Source organism: Physella acuta, unplaced genomic scaffold, assembly GCF_028476545.2.
Source record: "Physella acuta isolate Inbredline_101_S28 unplaced genomic scaffold, ASM2847654v3 ptg000489l, whole genome shotgun sequence".
Lineage (NCBI taxonomy): Eukaryota > Metazoa > Mollusca > Gastropoda > Physidae > Physella > Physella acuta.
Genome location: NW_026732008.1, coordinates 264,882 through 290,472, shown reverse-complemented (window position 1 = coordinate 290,472; position 25,591 = coordinate 264,882). Strand labels below are relative to the sequence as shown.

Genomic DNA, 25,591 nt, shown 5'->3' with positions numbered 1-25,591 from the left:
AATATAAAAAAGCACACGCTTTAATTTAAAAAAATTTATATAGGAAATGAATTAATGATTAGCACTTTATGTGGTTTAGATTATTTTATATAAAATGTCTATGCATGATTGCTATGTCTACATAATCTTATGCATGGCTCCACAGTCTTAATAATGAAAATCCAAGCAGAAAGGCTGGACCCTAAGTTGAGAAGAGTCGAATGTTTATCATGTATCAAGCCTCCTCTTTTCGCACAGCTTATAGACCCAAGGGATATGCAGTAACCCGTTGAGCTTAGAATCAGCAGTAAAGTAAAGCTTTCTTTATTAAACATCATAAATTGGTATACAATTATACTGACGTAAAGTTAATTCTAAAGATATTAAGTTTTAATTTTGCTATTTTTCATCACCGTAATTATGAAATCCTTAGTTATTTTTTTGAATGTGAAATCATGTTTGCCTTTATCTACAGAAAGTAACAACGGAAGCCTCAATCAAACTGAAAGAAGGAAAACTGGACTCACAAAGTGGACTTGAAGGTAAAACCATATAAATATTAAATCATTGATGGGAACACATATTTTGGTAATAACGTTTAAAAGATAATATGACATTGTAAAGCAAATACTTTGTCGTCCATTTTTCAATAACTAAAACATTGTTGTAAAAGTAGAGTATAGATGATTTATACTATATACAATTATTGTTTTAATATAATTTTAAAATATATGTATGTGTTTTTTTAGGTGCATCATATGCTAATGGTCCCGGTAAAGTTACCGAAACTAACCCAACAGTTCTCTTTCATCCAGGTGAGATATGACAAATATAATCTCAAATCTAAACAATTGTTAATATGTCCTAGTGTAAACGTCTAGTTGATTTTATTAAATCTGATAGTGTTAGGCAATGTAACCGTTTCCTTTTTAAATTTGTGTAGGAAATCATGAAGCTCAGATGTGCTATGAAGGAGAAGGTGATCTACACAAACATGTTACTGGCTGTAAGAAGAATCCAGGTCACAAAGGTTTTATACCTCTTAAAGATTTTAACTCGGGTTGTCTCCCCTCACGTTACCATGACGAAGACCTCATGTCTGAGACAATCAAAACATTGGCAGCCCTAACTGTCCAGGTAAAGACTAAATTCACCAGTCTAGAGAGACCAGAGTTTTATCCAGGAACTCTAGTTCCATATCCATTTTATAATGACAAAGGAAGTCACGTGATGAGGTTAGGGACAGGGAGGATTTGTTGGGCGGACAAGTATACAGATAGTAAAGAAACTTGTCGTTGTGCCAAGTGTCAAGTCTCTGCAACACCCAGCAAAGTGTGGGGGGAGGTTTGTGTGTTGACAGCCACACACGTGGTGTTTGATGACAGTGAGGCGAGACAGACCAGCTGTATTTTAGGTTTTGATGATAATACAAGACCAGGGGTCAGTCTTAATGGCTGGAAGGTGGGTGGGGCAGAAATTGAGAGAGACAGGTGTGTATTTATTTATGTAACATGTGAATCAAATACCTTAGAGTTGGTTGATGAAATGGACATGGTGTGTCAGCGCTTCTATAGTCTTTGTGAAAAAGTAAAGGACAAATACGGGAGATTTGTTGATGAGGACAAGTTGACCGTTATAGTGTCACATCCTCATGGCTGTCCTAAACAGGTCTCTGTAGGACAATGGACACGCAAAGAAGAGAGGGTTGATGGCCATATCTGGACCAGGTACTGGTACACAACAAGTACATGTCCAGGCTCCAGTGGAGCGCCTATATTCATGCTGGGATATTGCGGGAGGTTGTATCGCCATTCCCACAGTGCATCAAACTCGGAAGGAAATTATAGTGGAGAGTGGAGAGGCTGATGTAATTGACAGTTCCTTCCTGGTGTCTACACAATTTAAACACACATATTTGTGGGACTTATTTTTTGATTGAACTGTTTCAGTCATAACGTTATGTTATTACATATAAAACTAATTTAAACATGTTGTATTTGTTATAAATTTCTTATCTATCATTCTAATCGGTGTTAACTAATATCGGCTAATTGTTTTCTTAGAAAATAACCTTTTTAATTGGTTAGCCCAGTGTTCCCATTAAATATCTTGTATTTGTCTTAACAAATTGTACATACATGGCATTTTAATACTTAAAAAATAAAACATATTTCCTAATTTTTGGTTCAATTATTTTTGGCTTAACGGTTTGTTGAATTATAAAATGATTTTAATATATATTACTAAACAATTAATGTTTGGACAACTGTAGCTCTATATATTTTAAAATAATTTATAAAATTAAGTTCATGTTTAACATTTAAAAAAACAGCGTAGGAAGAAAAAATGTAAAAACACAATAATATCTTTTTACTTTATTCAAACTACGATCTGGAGTCGATGAATACGCACTTAAGAATTATAAATGGTTCTTCTAATGTCTTCTACCGCTGAAATTAATTAATCAGGCTTAATGATGTCCTCATAACAAGACAGGCCCTCACCTGGAATCCACAAGGCAGGAGGAAGAGAAGCAGACCAAGAAAGACCTGGAGGTGTGACCTGGCAGAAGACACCAAAAAGATTGGATACGTGGGAACAGTTTGAGAGACTAGCCCAGGACAGATACGTCTGGAAAGCTCTTGTCAGCGGCCTATGTCCCAGTTGGGACGACAGTCAAACCTAACCTAACTAACCTAATGATGTCCTACCATTCAATCATAGTTATTACATCACATCTACCTGATATTTCACAATAAGTCTACCTGTCTAGTCACTGTATAAGATCGTGAATTCTCACAATCTCTGATATGCCACAATAACTTTAAGCTGTCATAATATACCTACTTGATATGTTAAAAAGGGGGTCTATGTGATTTTTCACGATACATCTGCCTTATTTAACTCTGTTTTAAAATGCTATGTTTCAAAATGTGTGGAATCTTCGTTAATATTTTGTCGCATTAATCTATCGTCATGTTGTTCAAGTACTTTCATTCATTGTTTTTGGCAACATTCTGGTGTATACAGTTAAATCAAGTATCTAGCTGATGGGAGCTGGAAGATTTCCTGATAGAGACTTGCCCGAATACCGTTTGCCCGAAGGCAGATTTCCCGAATGGACACTTGCCCGAACGCAAGAAATGCCCGAATGGACACTTGCCCAAATACGACAAATGCCCGAATGAAACGACATTCGGGCAAGTGTCTTTCGGAAATTTTTCGTAGAACCCTAGCTGATAGTCAGCAAATGTGCTATAACTAAAATCTTGTAATGTTCTGGTTGGTATTTAACAGCGTGGTAATTGCTAAGGGGAAGGGTGGATGTTATGCTCTACTTAAAGTTGTTAAATATAACTTATAATTAAATCTATTGTTATCAAGTTTTGTTATCCCGTCTTACCCTAAATTGCAGTTGATATATTGAGTATATAGCTGATAAAGTACATATATTTTCAAAATGTAAATACCCTATAAGGTTACGTTTAAAAGAATAGTCTGTTGATAATTCTGTATAAACTAATAATGGACAGTTTACTTAATGCACACGTTGATTAAAACATCGATAAAAGCTATTAATGTTTCTATGTCTTGTTTAACCAGCTTAGCCGTTAGCTATATTGGGCAGTAGATGCCATATCTTCTGCCATTAGTTCTTTCAGAATCGCTAAGTGTCTCTTTGATTATAAACATGCACAAACACACACAAACTCACACAAACACATACAAACACACACAAACACATACAAACACACAAACAAATACACACAAACACACGAATAAAATAAAGTACCCTGTCATATGTACTAGTTGCTCTATAATACATCTCTTGTTGCAACATAACTCCAAGGAAGCTAAACAACATTCTTACATAAGCTAATAGACATGTGTTTCTTGTATTGTATGGATTTTTTAAATGACTTAGCATTTAATGTAAGACTTTCTAGATCAACTGCTCAAATGTGTACCTTAAAGCTTAGATGCGTTTAAAAATTGAATTCGTTTTAGCTTGTATTCATAATTATAATATAGTGGCAATCCTTCAACATTATAAAACTATTACGTGTCAAACTTTTATGCCATGTACAGCCAGTAGACTCCACCATCAGCCGGTTTTGTATTCTGGATGTTCTTCCAAAACAGTAAACTGCCCAAAAACAAATTTTACGGCAAAAGTTGTTTTGATTCGGAGTTTCATCTCCTATATGGGTTGCTCGCCCCAGGTAAACGAGCCTCATATGCTCGGGGCCTAAACTCGGGACTTTTGAATTTATTTATTTTCATTATTATGAAGCTTTTTTGTCTATATTTTTAGGTCACCATATTTAAAATTATTTTAAATGTTTATGGAATAGAACCGAGTCGTATTGATTTGTTTTTTTTTATTTTCGAAGAAGATAAGGCTATAGAATGTCAAACACAAAGAGCCACCGCATACACTTTAATCGATATGATTCACTGCCAATTTTACATGTTATTTTTATAGTCCATTCAATGGTTGTCAGTAAATTAACATTCGAAGGGGGAAGGAGGGGACTATTTGGGGTGGAACGCCTCAACCAACGAAGTACGTAATGGAGAGGGGGCCAAGGGTGATATTCATTAAGATTTTCTTAAAAAGTCATCGCTGATGTTAGATATCGTTGCAATGTTTAATTTTGTCGCTATTTATTGTGAGAGGAGAAGCATATTAAGAGCCATGTGACCATATAGATAGAATGTGCGTGGGGAAAATTTGTGGAGAAATTATTTATGCGATTTATGTGAATCGTTCAATTGATCATTATTTATGTTCTTCACCCAGCATGATCACCCACACCGAGCAGGGTTGGACATCATTTTATGAGAGAGGGTTATGTTTACATTAGTGAAAGCTCACGACAATGAGGTGAAGTAAAACTCGGTTGTACAACATAATGTTATTAATGAAAGGACTTGTTAAGAAACAAACTACAGAGACACTATAAGGTTTATTTTTAGAATAAGAAAAAATTGACTGGATTTTATCCAAAGCTTTTGTCTAAATTTATTTTTTAGCTTCTTTTGCAAATCATCCACGTCTTTTTTTTTAAGCTGCGGACAGCAGTGCTTAAAAATCTGACTGTTTGTGTATGTGTGTTTTAATGTGCGAAAGTATTTGCAATACGCAATTACTACTGCAGAGGATTACAAACTGTTTGCATTATTAACGACTTGACATAGAAGTGCCACATACACTTTTCTTAACATGGTGTTACCATCGGGAATTCCAAACAACTAATCCATTTATAATGTAAAGAATTATTTTTAGCTCGGTGCTGGCAGCGTGTGTAGCCTAGAGCTACAGGTAAACAGTAACCCCCACCCACTGCCAACTCCCCCACCCCACTACGTGCCCTCAATCAACGACCACCAGAACAAGAGGTGTTTCAAGTTACAGCTATTGACAACGGTGTGCCTGTAGCTCTATGTGTTTATTCTTTACAAGTTTTAAACGTCTTTTATATTTTAAAATTTAACTCTTAAAATCTTTTATATATATATATATATATATATATATATATATATATATATATATATATATATATATATATATATATATATATGTTTGCTTATGTGTATATGTTTGAATAATATTTTCATTTTAATATCTTCATTTTACAGTAACAAACTACCCCGTAGTTTTCTCTCGATGATTCTGGAGTAACTGATTTTTTTTTAAAAATGCCTAGAATGGCTGCCTTTCTATCATTTAACATTTTGGTTTGGCTAACATGGGTGTTGAATGCATTGTTAGGTCATATCATCATGACAATAATGAAGGTAACATCAAAATTCGTAATTAAATATCACACACCCAAACATTCCAGAACATCACATTTTGACAAGAATGAGATAAAAACAAAGGAACATTTTAATTGAATATGTATCTGTTTGTTTTCGTATGCAACACATATCTTAAGATAAAGACCTAAATAAATAACAACATACGCATTTTGTAAGAGTATAAATATTTACGATTTATAAGTAATACGCTGTTTAATAGTTGAAATCAATAAAATGAGAAAAAAAATCTGGCAAACACGTATATTTTTAAGAAATTATCCTGGCTGTTTGTTAACCTTTACGTGACGGCAATGCTTTTATTCCCAACTCTGGAATAAGCCCGATCTTAATACATTCAACACAAAGAAAAAGGTAAGATTTATTTTTAGTAATGGATCAATAAGTATCGATCAAGTTGAACTTCCATTCGTTGACGTGGGTAAAGATTTTAAGAAGAGAATAAACTATGACTGACGGAATCTAATTTATAGACGGTTCTCTCTCCGTAGTGTCATGTGGTACAAGATTATATGGACATGATTGAAAAATAAAACGATACATAAAACGTATTATTATGATACGAATAAGTTTAAATTTTATGTAGTTGTTCGAAGACAAAACTCATTTGTTAAATCGCATTGCAGTCGACACATCATAGAGTCTTATATGCCCCGGGACAAGAACGCAATAATGGCGGGTCAGTAAATGTTTTTGGCTGACTAGTGACCCGCCATCCAACCAAACAAGTATTGACACTACAGAAAGACCAGCTCTCCCTCATTTCATTCCAAAAAAAGAACATTTCATAGCTCCTCTCTATGTACAACACGTCACAGTTCTTATCCTTATTATCAGCATCCACCACCTATTGTCACTCATGTCATTACCCACACCACCTTCTACTTCTAGCGGTGTATGACGTCGTGAACAACATCAACATGAAAGACAAGCAGGGATTTCCCCAGATCTATGCAGGTCATGTATATTTTTAGAATCGTCTATTATACACAAGCCTAGAAACCAAGAGCTACCAGTACACATAGCAGACAGAGCTTTGAAGCTGTGTAAAGCAAACATTCTCTGGTATGTAAAGATACGATATCCAGTTTTAGTGTGTGTATTTTTAATTGTATCGTCTAATGCCACTATAGCGGATATAAAATGGTATGTCTTTTTATTTTAACCCAAAAAAATATGCTCATGTCTCGAAGAAATGTTAATGATTTTATTTAGAAAATTTAAAACATTATTATTTCAATTCTTTCTTTATGTTATAAACATTACGTATTTTATTTTTTATTTTCTTAAGCTCGTTAAATTTAATAGCATTAAATGCTTTTTACATATTTAAAAAACAACATTGTTGTATCGCTTGTACAATAAGGGGGTCATACATAAATGACGTCACGCTTTTTTGACTATTTTTACCTACCCCCTCTCCTCCGTCACACATCGTAACAAAAAGCCAGACCCCCCCCCCCCTAAAAAGACGTCACACCTCAGCCTACAAACCCCCCCTCCTCAAAATCGTAGTTGAATTTTTTGAAAACATGGATACTTTTCCAAATATTTGTCTGAACTCTGTCAAATTAGAATATTAGAATCTATATCAATTCCTACTGCAATTTATTTTAAAAAATTTCTAAAATGCGAAATAACGTCTAAAATTCGTTTTCTAATATTGCTTTTTACTTTCTCGTATATACGAAGTATAGAGAAAGTATTGTAATCGTGCAAAAAAAAAATCGAGATTTTTACAAATCTCGAAGTTTTACACCTCACTGATACGGAAAAACATAAATTTGCAATCTTGTCCGTATGTCTGTGTGTGTGTGTGTGTCTGTCCGTGTGTAAACACGATTATTTGAGTACCGTTACAGCTAGGTTGATGAAATTTCATATATAAGTATATATCAAATCGTAGATCCGTCTCAACTTTTGAACCATTTCCGATAATCGGAGGTGGTACTTTTCCTACTTTGAATTTTTCAAAAGCCTATAACTTGAGTACTATTTCAGATAGATAAATGAAATTTCAAATGTAAGTCAAAGATCTAATTTTCTACCTTCTGTTAAATTTTGAGTAATTTCCGTTGACCGGAAGTAGTAATTTACGCTACTTCCGATTTCTCAAAAAACTAATGAAAATTTTTAAAGTACTAATAATATTGCGCACTATTATGCACATTTTTATATGGTCAAACCCCCTGTGATCAAACCCCATATGGTCAACGCACCGCTATGGTCAAAGCTCCGCTGTGGTCAAACCCCCTATGGTCAAACCCCCTATGGTCAAAGCACCTGTGGTCAAAGGTCCGCGCACCCCTTATTATCACCATCCACCACCTATTGTCACTCAAGTCATTACCCACACCAACTTCTACTTCTAGCGGTGAATGACGACGTAAACAACACCAACATGAAAGACAAGCATATATTTCCCCAGATCTATGCGGGTCATGTCTATTTTTAGAATCGTCTAGGTAAACTTAATCCTAGAAACCAAGAGCTAAGAGTACACAGACAGAGCAACATTAGAAGCAGTGTTAACTTAACCTTCTCTTGTACGTAAACATACTATAACCAGTTTAGCGTGTGTGTTTCTAATTGCACTGTCTAAGCCACTATAGTAGATATACAATAGCATGTCTTTTTATCTTAACCAAAACGAGTAGGCTATGTTCAAATCTTTTAGAAATGCTAATGATTCTATTTTGACAATTTAAAACATTAATATTTCAACACTTTCTTTATTTAATAAAGATTACGTATTTTTATTTTAATTTTTTTATTTTTAAAGCTATTTAAATTAAATAACAGTTACAAGCTCTTTAAATATTTTAAAAACAATATTATTTTGTCGCTTGAATGATAACCACAATAGACGAAAAAATGTTTGGGGTCATCCATAAATCGCGGCACGCTTTTTAAAACAACGTTTACCTACCAATAACATGCTGTTACAGGTCGTCACAAAAAGAAACAGACTTAGTAGGAGACCATAAACAGATATAAGGGCTTGTAATGGATTGTACCATACAACCAGGGGCGTAGCGAGGGGGGGGAGGGGGGTGCGGATCGCACCGGGTGACACCATTTAGGGGAGGGGGGTGACACCAAGGCAAAAAGTAGCAAAATATATAGAGAAAAACTTGAGGGGGGGGGGGTGCAAATCGAAAGTTTGAGGGGTGGGGTGCAAATCTAAAACTTGAAGGGGGGGGGGGGGTGCAAATCTAAAACTTGAAAGTTTGTCCCCGGGGAGGGCCGCAAAGCCTCTGGGGGGTGACACCATTAATTGCCGCACCGGGTGACACCCGACCTCGCTACGCCACTGCATACAACCCTAACTTTAGTATATATATATAATATATAGGCCTATATATATATATATATATATATATATATATATATATATATATATATATATATAGGCCTATATATTTATATATATATATATATATGTGTATTGTTAGGATGCATGTAAGGATCTATGCTATAGATCAGAGCGAATGAAAGTTGGTGGGAAAGGTATGTTGAACGCAAGGAATGATGACGCGTATGGTGCGACAGTGACGTTCTGGTGTAGAGACTGGTTGCTAGGTATTGTGCGTGAGTTAGGATGATTTTCTTCGCCTTGGTGAAAGGATGTATGTGAGTTGAGGGTACAGAATTAAAGATAAGAAAAGAAGCCTGCGTTCCTCTTATTGATTGTTGGTCGTCCACTTCGTCTTAGTGAATGATGGAACAATGTATGTCTGTGAACACAACATCTCCACATGGTAGTGGTTAAGGAAAAATGGTATTGGATCAAATAACCAAAGCCCCTCAATCAGCGTACCATGGTGGAGTAGCCAACAACGTATACCTGATATAACAAGAGTATAACAAGGTGAAGCAGCTTGAAAGAACGTGATATATGGACTGCTATTCTGAAAATCGTGTGTGAAGATCCTGGCGTGAAAAACCGTGTGGAGTATTCGTATCTTCCTTTGAAAACCCATCTGGATAAGAGGAATCGGTTGTTGCAGTTTCGAGCTGGGAAGATCAGCGGAAGTATAGACACCGGAGAATTAATTTTCTATATCGTGGAACATATCAGTACAGCACATTCTACTGATAGAACATACCTCTGGAGCGTACAGCGAATTGTTCAACAACGGAGAAAAACCAGCTGTTTTCCCATCCTCCGTCAGCCGTGTATGTAACACTGACACAATCTTCATCGTGAAACGTCAGCAACACGGTACCGAAAAGACGAAATTGAAAACTCGACTTGTTGAACCTCATAAACATTGGATCCGGAATAATCGCGGAACACCTCGGGACATTTGTTGGGAACTACAAGTCAAGGGGATCTGTGTAGCAGGACGAGTTGGACAAGTCAAGGGGATCTGTGTGTCGGGACCCGTGTGTGAATTCGTTAATTAAGATAAGTACCACCATTTTAAAATTTTATTAGCACATTTGTGGTAGGTTCATAATTTTATTGTAGTAATTGATCCAGAAGTTGCCATAGTGTATAGATCTAGATCTGTTATACACTAGTGAACCAGAATTGTAGCTAACCTGGCTGAAAATAATTGTTCAAAAGAAACAAAAATGAGTGCCGAGCAAACAAAGAAGCTGCGTGAATTGGGGCAAAGTTTAGATTATAGGGGTGAAGAACTAGAAACATGGGTAAGGGAACAATTAAGGTTGTTAGAAAAATTATCCCTGATTCCCACTGAATTGGAAGCTTCAAAATTAGAAGTAGAGAAGGCTAAAGCCCAAACTGCAGATCTAGATAGAATTAGAATGCAGGCTGAGGAGCAAATGAAACTAAACGTAGCAAGAGTCATAACGCAGGTTGAAGAACAGGCTAGGGTAAGCATGGGACAAATGAAATTAGATTATCAAGCAAAACTGGAATCGGACCAATTTGGAATTACTAAGACAGCAATTAACATGGACAGGACCCATACTAGTGATGCAAATATATTGGGGAAAATACCTAAATTTGATGAGCATAGAGATAATCTTGACTCCTATATTAAACGATTTGAGACCATAGCGAAAACCACCAACATTCATGAGTCTCAATGGGGCACACACCTACTAATACTGATCGGAGGAAAGGGTTTGGATGCCTGCCAGTGCCTAAATGAGGAGGAAATGAAGAATTATCGGACCTTGAAACAGACACTATTGGAATTTTACCATCTGACCGAGGCGGCGTATCGAATTAAATTTCAGGACGTACTCCCTGAGAATAATGAGGACTTCAAAATATACAGCAACAACATCAGGACAGCTTTCGATAAGTGGTTCGAAGCATCCGGGCTGGAGCCGACTATGCAAAATTTAAAGGAATTGATCCTAGTTAATAAGGTCCTGACATCAGTGGACAAAGGTCTGTTCAGCTACCTGCAAGAACGGAAACCTAGAACCCTGGATACTGTGACAGACCTATGTCAAAAATATCAGGCGGCTCACCCTGACAGACCCATTGGGAGAATGCAGGACCATAATATCTTTACTGCACAAGCCCAGAATGGTAACAGGGACAGATGGTCCCTTGGAGAGGTAACCGTCACATGGAGTCTAACATAAATAGAAGGAACCCTATACCAGGACAGAGATATTGTTCCCGATGTGGACAGTCAAGGCACACAACTACAAGCTGCAGATATAGAGGGGCAAATATGGACAGGACCATTCAATGTTTTGAGTGTCAAGGATTTGGTCACTTTAAGAGAGACTGCCCAAGTGGGAAGGGGGTATGTCCTCCAGGGGGATCAATCACCTTAATAGTGGTAGATGACTATCATTGGTTCTAAACATTAGTACAAATACTAGATTGGGTACAATACAGTGCTGGGTAGGGGATAGACTTGTTAAAACACTTAGGGATACTGTAGCAAATGTTTGTGGAGTTAGAAGAAATTTTGTACAATCGCATCAATATACAGGGGGCAGAGTAAGGGTAGAAGGGTTCGGGGGAATCGTTCACTCGTAGCCCATCGCAATTATCAATATTAAGACACCTTACTTTACGGGTAGTGTTAGGGCTTCAGTCTTCACTAAAGGACCATACGATTTTATTCTGGGGAACATAAAAGGGATATCGAATCCATCTGATAACCAGATTTCAGAGTGGATGACAAGACATCACATAAACAAGGTACAGACTAGGAGACAATCTAAGGAGGAAATTATAAAGGAAATGGGAGCCATGAAAATTGAAGGCGGCCTAACTGAGAAAAAGATAAAAGAAGAATCGTCAACCGTTCAGGAATCATTGAATAATGCTAGTCTGTGGACCCCTACACAATTTCAAGAGGAACAGAGAAAAGACCATAGTTTAGAAACAATATTTAAACTAGCTAAGAAAAACTCGAGAACGTTCTCTAAAACAACAGAACATGGATTTATTGTTAAAGATAACACGCTAATGAGAATATTTAGGGACCATACCAAGGAATACAAACAATTGGTGATACCACACAGATATAGAAACATTATACTCAGTCAGGCTCACGATCTGTGTCTTGCTGGACACATGGGTAGCAGGAAAACAAAGCAGAGAATTCAGTCAGCCTTTTATTGGCCTGGAATGGATAGGGATATATCAGAATACATCCAATCTTGTAAGCTCTGCATGAACAAAACTAGGACGCCCCAGTTGGCACCTATACAGAAAACTGATTTGGTTTGCAGACCATTCGAAAAGATAGCAATAGATATAATTGGACCGTTACAACCAACGTCCGCAAGGGGACATAGATTTGTCTTGACCGTTGTCGATCTCGCTACGAGATGGCCTGAGGCATTCCCTCTCAAAAATACAACTTCTGAGGACATTGTGAACTGTTTGATACAGGTGTTTTCAAGAACGGGATTCCCCGATACAATACTCTCCGATAGAGGACCCCAGTTCACATCAGAAATTACTAGGCAAATTTCGTGCTTGCTGGGGATCAAACAGACCTTTACATCTCCATACCATCCCCAAAGCAATGGTATATGTGATCGCCTGAATGGCACGATTAAGACAATGATGGGAAAAATTCCTAAGAGGAATGCTAACGAATGGGACTTATATCTACCTTGCCTATTATTCGCATACAGAGAAGTGCCTCACTCTATAACTGGCTTCTCTCCATTTGAACTGGTTTTTGGTGCCAACCCAAAAGGTCCTATGGATATCATGAAATCTTTGCTTGTGGATGACCGACTGAACCCTGAGATATAAGGCTAATCGATATAGATCTAAAATGAACGTCGGTAGACATGTAAGAAAATTTAAGGTTGGTGACCAGGTTAGGATACTACTACCCTCAAGAGAAAATAAATTACAATTGGCATGGATGGGTCCCTATACTATTTCTAGAATAGTGACGAATGTCGATTACGAAATAATGATCAAAGACAAAAAGAAAATTTTCCATGTGAATATACTTAGTCCTTTCCACATGAGACCCTCTGATTTAGAAGTACCGGAATATACAGCTACCATCAATTGTGCTGTGGTTAGTTAGGACACTGATCAGGATGATACGTACGAAATTCGGACGATACCCGTTAACAACGAATCAAGACATAGACTTAAAACATATTCCTGAAGAATTCCAGGAAAGGATAGAACAGTTATTATCAAAATATCAGGAGACATTATCTGCTGTTCCCGGCAGAACCAACACGATCGAACATGAGATTAAAGTGATATCGGACACCCCCATTAAATTAAAACCATACGAGATACCCCTACATTATAGAGATCAAGTACAAATGGAAATCAACGAACTATTGGACACAGGCACAATTGAAATGTCGGATTCGCCTTATGCTGCACCAATTGTATTGAAAAAGAAAAAAAAATGGTGAGATTAGGCTATGCGTGGACTATAGGCAACTGAATAAAGTAACAATACCTGATGCTGAACCCATGCCTAGTCAGGAAGAGTTATTCATAAAATGATCTCAGGCTAGAATTTTTTTCTAAATTCGACTTATCAAGGGGTTATTGGCAGATTCCCATTAAGGACTCATCAAAAAAATATACATCCTTCATCACACCTTATGGATTGTACCATTGGAACTTCATGAGTTTTGGCCTAATTAATGCACCGGCCACATTCAACAGACTCATGCGGAAGGTACTAGCTAACAACCCTGACACTGTTGCATACCTGGGTGACATCTGTTTGTTCTCTGATACTTGGCAAGAACATATAAAGGGGCTGGAGGCGTTATTAAAAACTTTAAGACAACATGGATTGACGGCCAGACCTAGTAAGATTGAAATTGGCATGCGTGAAATCCAGTTCCTGGGCCATATTATTAGCCACCAGGTTATAAAACCTGTGGGGGAAACTGTAAACCAGATATTAGATCTACAGATCCCCAAAACAAAAAAGGATGTAAGACGTTTGTTGGGACTGTGTTATTACTATAGAAAATTTATCCCAAATTTTGCTAGCCTACTCCACCCCATTACCGAACTGACAAAAACAAAGGGCACTGCTGGGAACAGGGCAATTAATTGGAGTAAAGAGTGTGATGACACTCTAAATTATCTGAAAAACTGTTTTACACAACAACCTATATTGAGATTGCCTGACATGGGTAAATCATTTAAATCATTTACACTAACAACGGATGCATCTTCTTATGGTATAGGAGCCTGTTTAATGCAGGAAGTAGACGGACACTTACATCCTGTACTGTACATCAGTCGGAAACTCTCTCCGGCAGAAAAGAACTATGCCATAATAGAAAGGGAATGCTTGGCAATAGTTTGGGCAATAACCAAGTAATCAAAATATCTATTAGGGGCACCTTTTACGTTAATGACTGACCATTCGACCCTGGTTGCCCTGGAAAGGAAAAAATTAAGCAATGCTAAATTAACAAGATGGGCATTGCTACTACAGGACTACAAGTTTAACATAGTCTATATCCCAGGTACACAAAATCAGATAGCTGACATTTTATCTAGGTCATAATAAAGCACATATAGGTTCTGTTGAGGCATGAAGATACTGATAAAGGTCATACAATTATGACTAGAGATACATATGTATTCTGGTGAACTTAGTGGGTTGTATAAGAAATGTTTAGTGTGGGATGATGAAGTACTGGATTACAATGTGAACTACGCTAATTGAATGGGAGTGTAAGGAACGTATTTGGAATGACTTTTAGAGATATGATTATTATATGATTACTTTTAAAATTGCCTAGTTATTGAGTGATTAAATATGAAACAATATGGTGTGAGATAATATGCATGATTCTTAACTAGTTAATAAAATGTGATAGACCACATATTCTTTCATGAGGTGTTTATAATTACGGTTATGATGTTGAAGTTAACGTTTACATGTTGTAAGATGTGTTGAGTTCATAATATAGTATGTTACCAAAGATATTTTGAATACATGTTGTTTCTAGGTATTTGATAAATCTGATATACTTGTACGGACATATTGTGGAGATAATGAGATTCTGTGTGTGCAGGGCTATCGAGTGATATGATATTAGGACATGATACTTAATTTTTTTTATTTCAGAATATTGGAACTGATTATGATATTGACATATTATGATGTTTTTATGTTATTATGAGAACAACCACAAATGTGCCAAATGGTGGTACTGTGGCTCTGTTCGCCATCACAAATATTGCTGGGTTAAACTAATGTGGCGTTTGGTTTTATATTTATTTTAGCAACTGTTTGGGAGAAGATGGACAATGCCGATGTGATACCCGATACCTTGTTTGGATGGACTGAGATTCTAAGACCAACCATTGATATAATATGAATGCCAGTATATTTGGAATATAATAATCTGTTGTGAGAGTAAAGCTAAAAGCTTGAATATATGAATTAATTAGGAGTTAATAATATACTGACGTAGTTGATATTGTTAGGTTAAACAATGTGTTATACTTAGCTACGTGAGTAGAAGCTAATACTATTAGCTTCAGTGGGAGAGGGGGGTAATGTTATGATGCATGTTAGGATCTATGCTATAGATCAGTGCGAATGAATGTTGGTGCGAAAGGTATGTTGAACGCAAGGAATGATGACGCGTATGGTGCGACAGTGACGTTCTGGTGTAGAGACTGGTTGCTAGGTATTGTGCGTGAGTTAGGATGATTTTCTTCGCCTTTGTGGAAGGATGTATGTGAGTTGAGGGTACAGAATTAAAGATAAGAAAAGAAGCCTGCGTTCCTCTTATTGATTGTTGGTCGTCCACGTCGTCTTAGTGAATGATGGTACAATGTATGTCTGTGAACACAACATCTCCACATGGTAGTGGTTAAGATAAAATGGTATTGGATCAAATAACCAAAGCCCCTCACTCAGCGTAACATGTATATATATATATATATATATATATATATATATATATATATATATATATATATATATATATATATATATATATATATATATATATATATATATATATATATATATATTTATACAGGGTCGTCCATGAAGGACGCGTCACACTCGTAGGGGGGAGTGGGTCCTTAATTTTGTGACAGTGTGTGATGAGGGGGGGGGGGGTTAGATGGTGTGACGTCACTTTTTTGCATTATAAAAAAGCAATGTTTGAAAACGAGTTTTAGCCGTTATTTAGCCTTTTAGAAAACGGTTTTAATAAATTGTAATAGGAATTGATCAAAATACTCTATGTTGGCAGAGTTCCAACAAGATTTTGGCAAAATTTCGATGTTTTAAGAAAAATTCAACAGAATTTTGAGGGGGGGGGGGGCTGCAGGCTGAGGTGTGACATCATTTTAGGGGGCGGGGGGGGGGGTGGTCTGGCATTTTGTGATGACGTGTGACGGGGGGGGGGAGAGGGGGAGGTAAAAATCGTCAAAAAAAGCTTGACGTCATTCATGGATATATATATGTATCTATAATAATAGTTTCGCTGTCTGTGTATCTATCTATCTGTGTATCTATCTATCTATGTATCTGACAAGAACGCTCTAGAGAAAACACAAGCAAATTAAAAACATGCCTAGTAATTCGAAAAACGAAGTCTGACGTCGTCATATTTAGCATAGAGTAGAAAATTATCTCTAGCCGGAGAGTGCACACAGTAATATGACGTCATTGATTCTCGAGTAAACATTGAATAAAAAGGCAATTTTGTCTAATCTAATCTAAATGGTTTGCGTGAAGAGCTTCTTTCATACAATTCTTCGGGTAGGGGCGAAGCCCCACCCCCGCGTAAGAACGTCTGAGCCCCCCCCCCTCCCCAACTCAAAAGAAATCTCTTCATCGATACTCTATAATAAAATTACCGCCTAATTAATGTCTCTAATCTAAAAAGTGGTTTTCTTGCAATTTCTTTAATGCAATTCTTCGCGTAGTGGCTAAGCGCGACACCAGTGTTTCTTTCAGACTTTTTCCTCTCTTCCGGTAGGGGCGAAGCCCCGCCCAGATTCTTCCTTTAGTTTGTATGATCTACAAATGCGACCAGTGTTTCTTTCAAACATTTTCCTTACCGGCGAGGGGTGGGGGTACATTAATTTTTCGTGGGGCGGGGGTAGAATTTTCTGGGAGGGGGCGGACACTGGAAAAAATATATAATTATATTTCGTTGAATGGGACGGTAGACATGTTTTTGGGTGTGTGTGTGGGGGGGGGGGGGGTCGGAGCCCCCTCCTCCCAAGTAGAGTTGCCTGAAAGAAACTCTAAATGCGACTTTTGTCATGAATGAGATTAGGTGCATGATTTAGGGATATGCCCCTATGACTATATTTTGTATAAATTAAAGTACCAATTCTGGATAAAAATCCGTTTTCAATGTCATTTTTTGTTTCCAGTTAAATTGAATTAAGATGGTGATTTTGGTTTTGGTTTTAGTTTAGAGAAAATAGACAGCACTATCAACCTAGATTACCTTTATGTTTTCAAGTTGATAGCATTGAGGATTCATGTGCCAGAAGGGATGATACAACTTTCAACTATAATACATAAATAATTATTAAAATATTTAGTCTTTATAAAATAGTTGAAACAAAACATTCTAGCTATGAGGTACATATTAAACAGCTTATGGACACATAGACGACTACAATTATATTTAACATCAATTCAATATTTATTAATAGTAGACGAAACTTTGAATTCAACACACAATCGTCAGTAGATGTGGCAATTAAAACTTGTGAAATCGACGCCCCAAAAGTAATCGAGTACTATCATCAATAACGTTAGGTTTAGATTATGTAAAAATTTATAAATAAAAATAATGCGTGTTTTGTAGATAGTTTTTATATCTGGCATTTATTTAGCAAATCATCCTAATTTGCAATCAACATTTGAGTAGTTATAACTTGATAAATAGCGTTCGTGTCTTTTTATCGATACTATAATATTTATAATAAGGAGCAATCATATGTAGCAGACGTTCTCACTTCCTTGGTCGCCCGATTTGTTTTAGGAGCTTCTTTCAACTCTCGGTTTAGTCCGACTTAAAAATAAAAATTCTTAGCAGATGTAACAGTCTTATCTGAGTAATAGATTCTAATGATCAGTTTGGTAACTATTTAAATAATTTAATGAATTTATTGGGGCCCAAATGCCAAATAGGCCTACATTTTATGATTTTAAAGATTCTAGAACTAGAATCTAGGGGGTCATCCATAAATGTCTTAAATGACGTCACGCTTTTTTGGACGATTTTTACCTCCCCCCTCCCCTCCGTCACACGTCGTCACAAAAAGCCAGACCCCCCCCCCTAAAATGACGTCACACCTCAACCTACAACCCCCCTCAAAATTGCAGTTGAATTTTTTTTAAACATCGATATTTTTCCAAAATCTTGTCTAAACTATTACAATTTATTAAAACAGTTTTCTAAAACGCGAAATAACGTCTAAAATTCGTTTTCTAACATCCCTTTTTTATAATGCAAAAATGTGACGTCGCAACATCTGACCCCCCCCTCCCCCTCATCACACATCGTCACAAAATTACGTACCCCCCTCCCCCCTACGAGTGTGACGTCATTTATGGATGACCCCTAGATCTAGAATCTAGATCTAGATCTAGATCATCTAGACTCTAGATCTAGACTCTAGATCTAGATAATCTAGAATCTAGAGTATTCTAGAGTAAGACTCTAGACCTAGATATAGAGTCTAGATTCTAGATTCTCTCTAGATCTAGTCTATAAGTCTATAACTCCAGATCTAGAATCTAGAGATCTAGATCTAGAGCAAGTTCTAGTCTAGAAGTAGAACTCCAGATCTAGAAATCTAGATCTATGATCTAGATCTAGATCTAGAGATCTAGAGCAAGATCAGATCTAGATCTGGAGTTCTAGATTAGATCTAGATCTAGATCTAGATCTTGAGGGACTAGTCTAGAATTTAGCTAGATTCTACTTTTCAGTTTTCTAGATCGACATACATATAGTATTCTAGATATAGATCTAGATCTCATCTATGGTTATTCTAGTTTCTAGATGTTGCTAATCTAGATCTAGGTTTCTAGACTTATGACTTAGGCTATAGAACTAGATCTATACTATAGAATAGTAGATCTAGATAGTTTAAGTCTTAAGACAAGTTAAGAGTTAACCCTTTTAAGATTTGTACTTTACGTTAACTAGATCTAGATCTATTAGGACAGTATGATTATTAATAGAATCTAGATCTAGATCTAGTACAGTTGTAGTAGATCTATATTAATTAATTAATAGTATAAATAATATATCATGATAATCTAGATCTGGACAAGATAATAGATCCCTAGATCTATTAAAACATTATTCTAGATCTAGATCTATATTTATTATCTATTCTAATCATCTAATGATATAGATCTAGATCTACATCTAGACTAGATTCTAGTTTTAAACTGGATCTAGAAATCTAGATCTAGTCTAGATTAGATCTAGATCTATACATACATTACAACTTCGAGAACTGAATCCAATTTAGAACTTCTGTCATATAAAAGAGTGCAGGTTAAAATTAAGATGCAGAATTCGACCAATAATTATACAATAAAAATAAAGCAAAGAATATTTGTTTTGAGGTAGTATTCAGTATGAAGTCTAAACCAAATGTTTGGTACTAATAGGTTATTTTACAATGTAATATTTTAGCCTAATTTATTATTGCATGTTAATGCATTTATAAGTATAAACATCAATAGGGATTTATAGAGGTGTATTTTCAATTTTTATATACATTTTTTGTTTCAACAATTAACTATGCTATAGAGCTATACATAAGTAGATCTACGAAAAATATGAATATTGAAGGACAAATTGATTCTCTTTCAAAATTTAATCTTCATACATTTTATTTAGGTCTGAGAATAAATTTGAAATACTAACCATTTTTATGTGACGACTGTTATTGCTTGCACATGCTCTATTCTATTTTTATGTTCATAATAGTTCAAAGTTAAATGTTATAACTGATTTTTATTAAACTTAGTAAAGATCCAGCCTAATTAGGTATCTTATTTGCTGTAATTACTACCGAATAAGATTCTTCGGATAAATATTTTTATTTGAAATGTGTTTTAACTTCATCTGAACTTTTGGGCATGGGAATATTCTAAACTAATTGGATTAGGCAATGTATACACATAAGCTTTTAAGCATTTACATTGTGTATAATACTTGTTTAAATAAGTTACAGTTTCTGCAAACTTAGTGTAGATGTTTTAGTTGCTATTTCCAATGTTTAAATAAAATACTTTATATATTTATTAAACACAGAAGAGGAAAATTAACAGCCAACAAGCTTATATGGTTTACAAAACATTGCAATTAAACTGACTATTGATTTGCTGAGAATCAATTGAATTATTTTTTCTAGGTTAACACTTCTGACCATTGAGAAGATAAATTATCTTTTGAAAAATAAACATTGATCTACCTTGTTTTCATCAAAATAATCAGATACTTTTGTTTTCAAGGGTTAGTGGGCACTTGTGAGTGACAACTGTAAATATCCCAACAAGTGTATCAAAATTAATCAGGTAATTTATTATGTAAGCTGCGATTTTAAGGTCTTATTTTCAAATATAACTCATTCTTCAGAAACATATATAGTTGAAAATCACATTTAATTAAAATTATTAACATGTTCATCAGAAGCTAATATCAAATAAATAATAAGCTGATTACCATAGGTGCTATGTTTATAGCCAAAAATTATCTTGTTTTTTTTTTTCATTTTTGGTATAAATTTAATGTGTTTTTCACAATTTTGAAGAAACAAATCTATTTTAAGTTACTATGTGTATCTAATACTAGAGAAATGTTTATATGCAGATGTAAAACTAATTCTACATATTCTTATTTGTTTACATTTTTATTAGTGCACTTATGAAACCTAGTTACTATTTTATATTAATGATCTATAATCATATCTACAGTAAAACAGACCATGAAAACCCCAAACAAAGTGAGAAAAAGAAAATTGGAGCCATCAAGTACACCTAAAGGTAGAGCCAGATAAATGTTACATCATTCTTTGAACCAAATCTTTAAGTAATGTTATTTTGTTAAACTAAAAACTATTATGGCAATTTAAAAATTCAGATGCTTAAGGAAATCCATTGCTTAATAAAAAAAAAATACATGTGTTGTAAGTGTAAAAGTAAATGCTAAATACCCAATGAATTCTATAAACATAAGTTTTCTTACATATCTGAGAATGAACTTTGAGAGGATATTAATCAAGCTATAAGATTTTATCTCAGTAATGCCACATTTCTTGTCCCTGTAATTATAAAGTAATGTATGTGTTATTTTCTTATTATTTTATTTTAGATGTGCCATACTGTGAGAGCCCAAGTAAAGTTTCCAAAAGTGACCAAACAGGTGTCTTTATTCCAGGTAAGATATGACAAACATAAGACAACTCTAGTCTAAACAATTATAAATCTGTGCTAGTGATAACATTTAGATGACTTTACTATTAGTAATTGTATAGTTCATTAGATGAAGGAGATAGTAAAAAGTAAAAGTTTAATTTACATCTATATCAGTTTGCTAAATCATGTGTTAGTGTAAACATAGTATAGCTAATCAAAATAATAATAGGTGCATTTTATATCAGTGTTTTGTTTTTAGGTTGTTTAAATAATTTGTTTCCCCTATATCTGTAGGAAATCATGAAGCTGAGATGTGCTATGGAGGAGAAGCTGATCTACACAAACATGTTACTGCCTGTACGAAGAATCCAGGTCACAAAGGTTTTATACCTCTTAAAGATTTCAACACAAATTGTCTCCCTTCACGTTACCATGACGACGACCTCATGTATGAGACAATCAAAACATTGGCAGCCCTAACTGTCCAGGTAAAGACTAAATTCACCAGTCTACAGAGACCAGAGTTTTACCCAGGCACTCAAGTTCCATATCCATGTTATAAGGACAGAGGAAGTCACGTGATGAGGTTAGGGACGGGGAGGGTGTGGATTGCGTACAAGTGCACAGAGAGTGATAGAAAAACTTGTCGTTGTGCTAAGTGTCAAGTCTCTGCCACACCCAGCAAAGTGTGGGGGCAGGTTCATATGATGACAGCCACACACGTGGTATTTGATGACAGTGAGGCGAGACAGACCAGGTGTGTTTTAGGTTTTGATGACAATAAAAGTCCAATGGTCAGTCTTGATGGCTGGGAGGTGGGTTGGGTAGACATTGAGGGAGACAGGTGTTTGTTGAGATATGTGACATGTGACTTAGAGTTGGTTGATGAACTAGACAAGATGTGTGAGCACTTTTATGAACTAAGTAGGGATGTACGGGACAAATACACGAGATTTGTTGATGTGGACAAGTTGACCGTTATAGTGTCACATCCTCATGGCTGTCCTAAACAGGTCTCTGTAGGACGATGGACACACAAACATGAGAGGGGTAGCATCATCAGGTACTGGTACACAACATGTACATGTCCTGGCTCCAGTGGAGCGTGTGTCTACAGGCTGGGACATGACAGGTGGTTTTATCACCATCCCCACAGTGGATCAAACTCTGAAGGAAATTATAGTGGGGAGTATTGGGACTGATGTAACTGTTAGTTCTCTCCCCTTGTCTACACAATGTAAACAAACAAAATGGCGGAACCTTTTCCGTCATTAAACTGATTGTGTAATGACTTGCATTTGTTGTAAACATTTTATAACATGTAAATGGTTAAAACAAATGTTTTGATTGATTCAAACCGTTTAACCGTTATAATTTGCATCTATCATAATGTATTATAGGCACTTAACATGTTTAATGTTGTAAATATTTTGTGTTTAACAAATGTCGGCAACATTGTTGTTCTGACCTTACCATGAATTGTAACTTTACATATTACATTTCTTGCTCTTCTTATTTGTTTACAAAATTATTACATACTAGAAAATAAATGCCCAGGATAAAACTTATTTGTTTTGTTGTTAATTTCATTTTTATAGGCTAATTAGAATTAGCAAATTGTTATCAAACAACTTTTTGATACTGATGTTGGTATTACCGTCATGCTGTCGTTGGTTTTAAAACATTCCCAATTCAATGTAACGACAAGGCCGACATGTAGCCTATATAAGGATAAATAAATGTCTAGTAATGATCTATTTCAATGAAGTGAAGTTCAAATAAACTTAACTGATACCAGACACAACAGTTAAGATCTACATCTTGTGTTCTCCTACTCCAATAGAAATGTTAAGTGAGATCGGAGTTTGTCGCTCTGATAAACTGACATTTGTGTAAACATTTTCTTTATTCTTATTTCTTCTAAATACTTTCACCAACTGGTGATAGAACAATCGCATGTCGAAATGTAAGTCTCTCGTTGCTGAGTCCATCCAGCTCTAATGGGTTCCTGAGTTAATCGGGTAGTTTAAACGCGGCTGTGACGGCATAATTTAATTATGCCATTTTCAAAAAAATTTTTGACTCTATTTCATCTGCTAGATTAACCTTCACATTTTAAAGATAACGTAACTTCCTTAGATTTTATGGCAACTCTTGGTAAATATTTGTAACATTACAAACAATGATTAACGTGAACATAACCAACGGTTCATAATGAGCTCACAAAATATTTAAAGATTGAACGGATATTTTTTATTTATAGAATAATTTTAGACTTATTTTGATACAACGGAAGTTGCTTAAATTTTGACAGAAAGCAGAGAATTATATTGTTTACTTACATGTGAAATGTCGTTTATCTATTTAAAACAGTAATCAAGTTATATGCTTTTGAAAAACCAAAGTAGAATGTTCCACTATCTGTTACCGGAAATCGCTGAAAAGTTGATACAGAACTACAAATTTGATATAATACTTGTACATGAGATTTCATCCACCTAGCTATAACAGTATTCAAGTTATCGTGTATACAGACACACATACGCACACATAGACATGCGGACATAATTGCAAAGCCCAGTTTTTCCGATTCGATTTCGCATAGATATTATTTTTTGCGAGATAAAAATATGTCCCCTATACTTTGAATGTGATGAAGTACTGAGGTGTAAATCGATGAAAAGTGTCATTTGATTTTATGTGAACGATCATAATACTTCCTCTATACTCTGTATACGAGAAAATAAAAAGGAGTACAGTCTAAGGGAAGCAACAATGAAAATATTTTAAGAGAAAAGATTTTCATGATTATCTTTCTTTTTTTCCTGTAGTGTCAATAGTTTATGTCGTAAATCTCTCTATGCTTAACACAGGAATATATTAACCTCCATCGAATTATAGGGGCATTCATATATTGTATAAATTGTGTTCCATAAAATTACATCTTCTTAATGTATTTATTGTTTTGTTTTGTCTTTGGTCATTTACTATTGGTGCCTTTAGTTGGCGCTGTCCTGTAAGATCTGCACGAACAAAGTGTCATGGTCAAAAGGAAATAACAATGAAAATATTACACATTCAATAGAATTCCATGGTTGTCTTTCTTCATATTTATTTTCAGAGCCATAATTGTGTTGCCAACGTTATAGCTAACATTAATAAAAACAATACTAAAAGTGAGGCTACCGAATCAGCACCAATGAAGTCATCAACTTGTGTCGTTTAAACCTTACTAAAAGAATCTTAAAGTGGCTATTAATACAATAGTGTGAAGCTGGGTAGCCTACAAGGTGACAAGTTATTGTACACGGTATCAAGTGCACATACCTGTTCGGTTTCTTTGATACAAAACAAGGTATTTTAAAGTTTACAACTGAAATTTTAAACACAATTTTAACACGTTTTCTCTGCCGCCCACGTATTGATTTTAAAGTCCAGGCCAGCTTAAGATGATGTAACGGGCCTGTTAAGGGAATAAAGACAATATATATTAACATGCAGACAATAGAGAAAGCTCTATCAGAAAGAGAAAAAAACGTCAGACACGATTAGACAACTACATAAAAAAAAATAGGACCGGCTCTTTGAACTAGTGTCAGTGGGTGCATCACCGATGTAGATACAAAAGAAATCTCTAGGTGTGAGCTGTATGGCAAGGAACATGTATAGTAAAATTGTCTACCTTGTTTGTCAAGTAAATTGTTTGGATTGCTTCGATTTCCTGTGGCATGGCACTGTTCCTTATGATATGACACGTACGCATCCTTAAATACCTCGTTACACTGTGATACAACACAGTAAAATGCCCTCCATACAATACACTATACCCAACACGGCGTTTATTCCTAATAAAATAACGTTCGTTTTCTACAATATTTGCAACTTGGGAAAAAAGAATGTAATGGAATTGAAAAAAAAATAGTAAAAAGGCCGGTAAAATACATTGCTGAAATAATTTT

At 35.4% G+C, this 25,591-nt stretch overlaps 2 protein-coding genes across 2 annotated transcripts; both read left to right on the top strand.

The window, feature by feature from the left end:
* The first annotated feature begins 209 nt into the window (after positions 1-209).
* On the top strand, positions 210-1,845 carry LOC131944330 (uncharacterized). The gene is made up of 5 exons (XM_059304886.1): positions 210-260; positions 455-521; positions 729-794; positions 923-1,440; positions 1,648-1,845. Exons 1-5 carry the CDS (start codon positions 210-212, stop codon positions 1,843-1,845), a joined length of 900 nt encoding a protein of 299 aa, XP_059160869.1.
* A 4,249-nt stretch (positions 1,846-6,094) lies between these two features.
* On the top strand, positions 6,095-23,184 carry LOC131944353 (uncharacterized). Its single transcript, XM_059304910.1, has 7 exons — positions 6,095-6,156; positions 6,694-6,867; positions 8,175-8,348; positions 20,730-20,792; positions 21,192-21,260; positions 21,589-21,654; positions 21,927-23,184. The coding sequence occupies exons 5-7, from the start codon at positions 21,203-21,205 to the stop codon at positions 22,832-22,834; spliced, it is 1,032 nt and encodes a 343-aa protein (XP_059160893.1). The 5' UTR covers positions 6,095-6,156; positions 6,694-6,867; positions 8,175-8,348; positions 20,730-20,792; positions 21,192-21,202; the 3' UTR covers positions 22,835-23,184.
* The last annotated feature ends 2,407 nt before the right edge of the window (positions 23,185-25,591 follow it).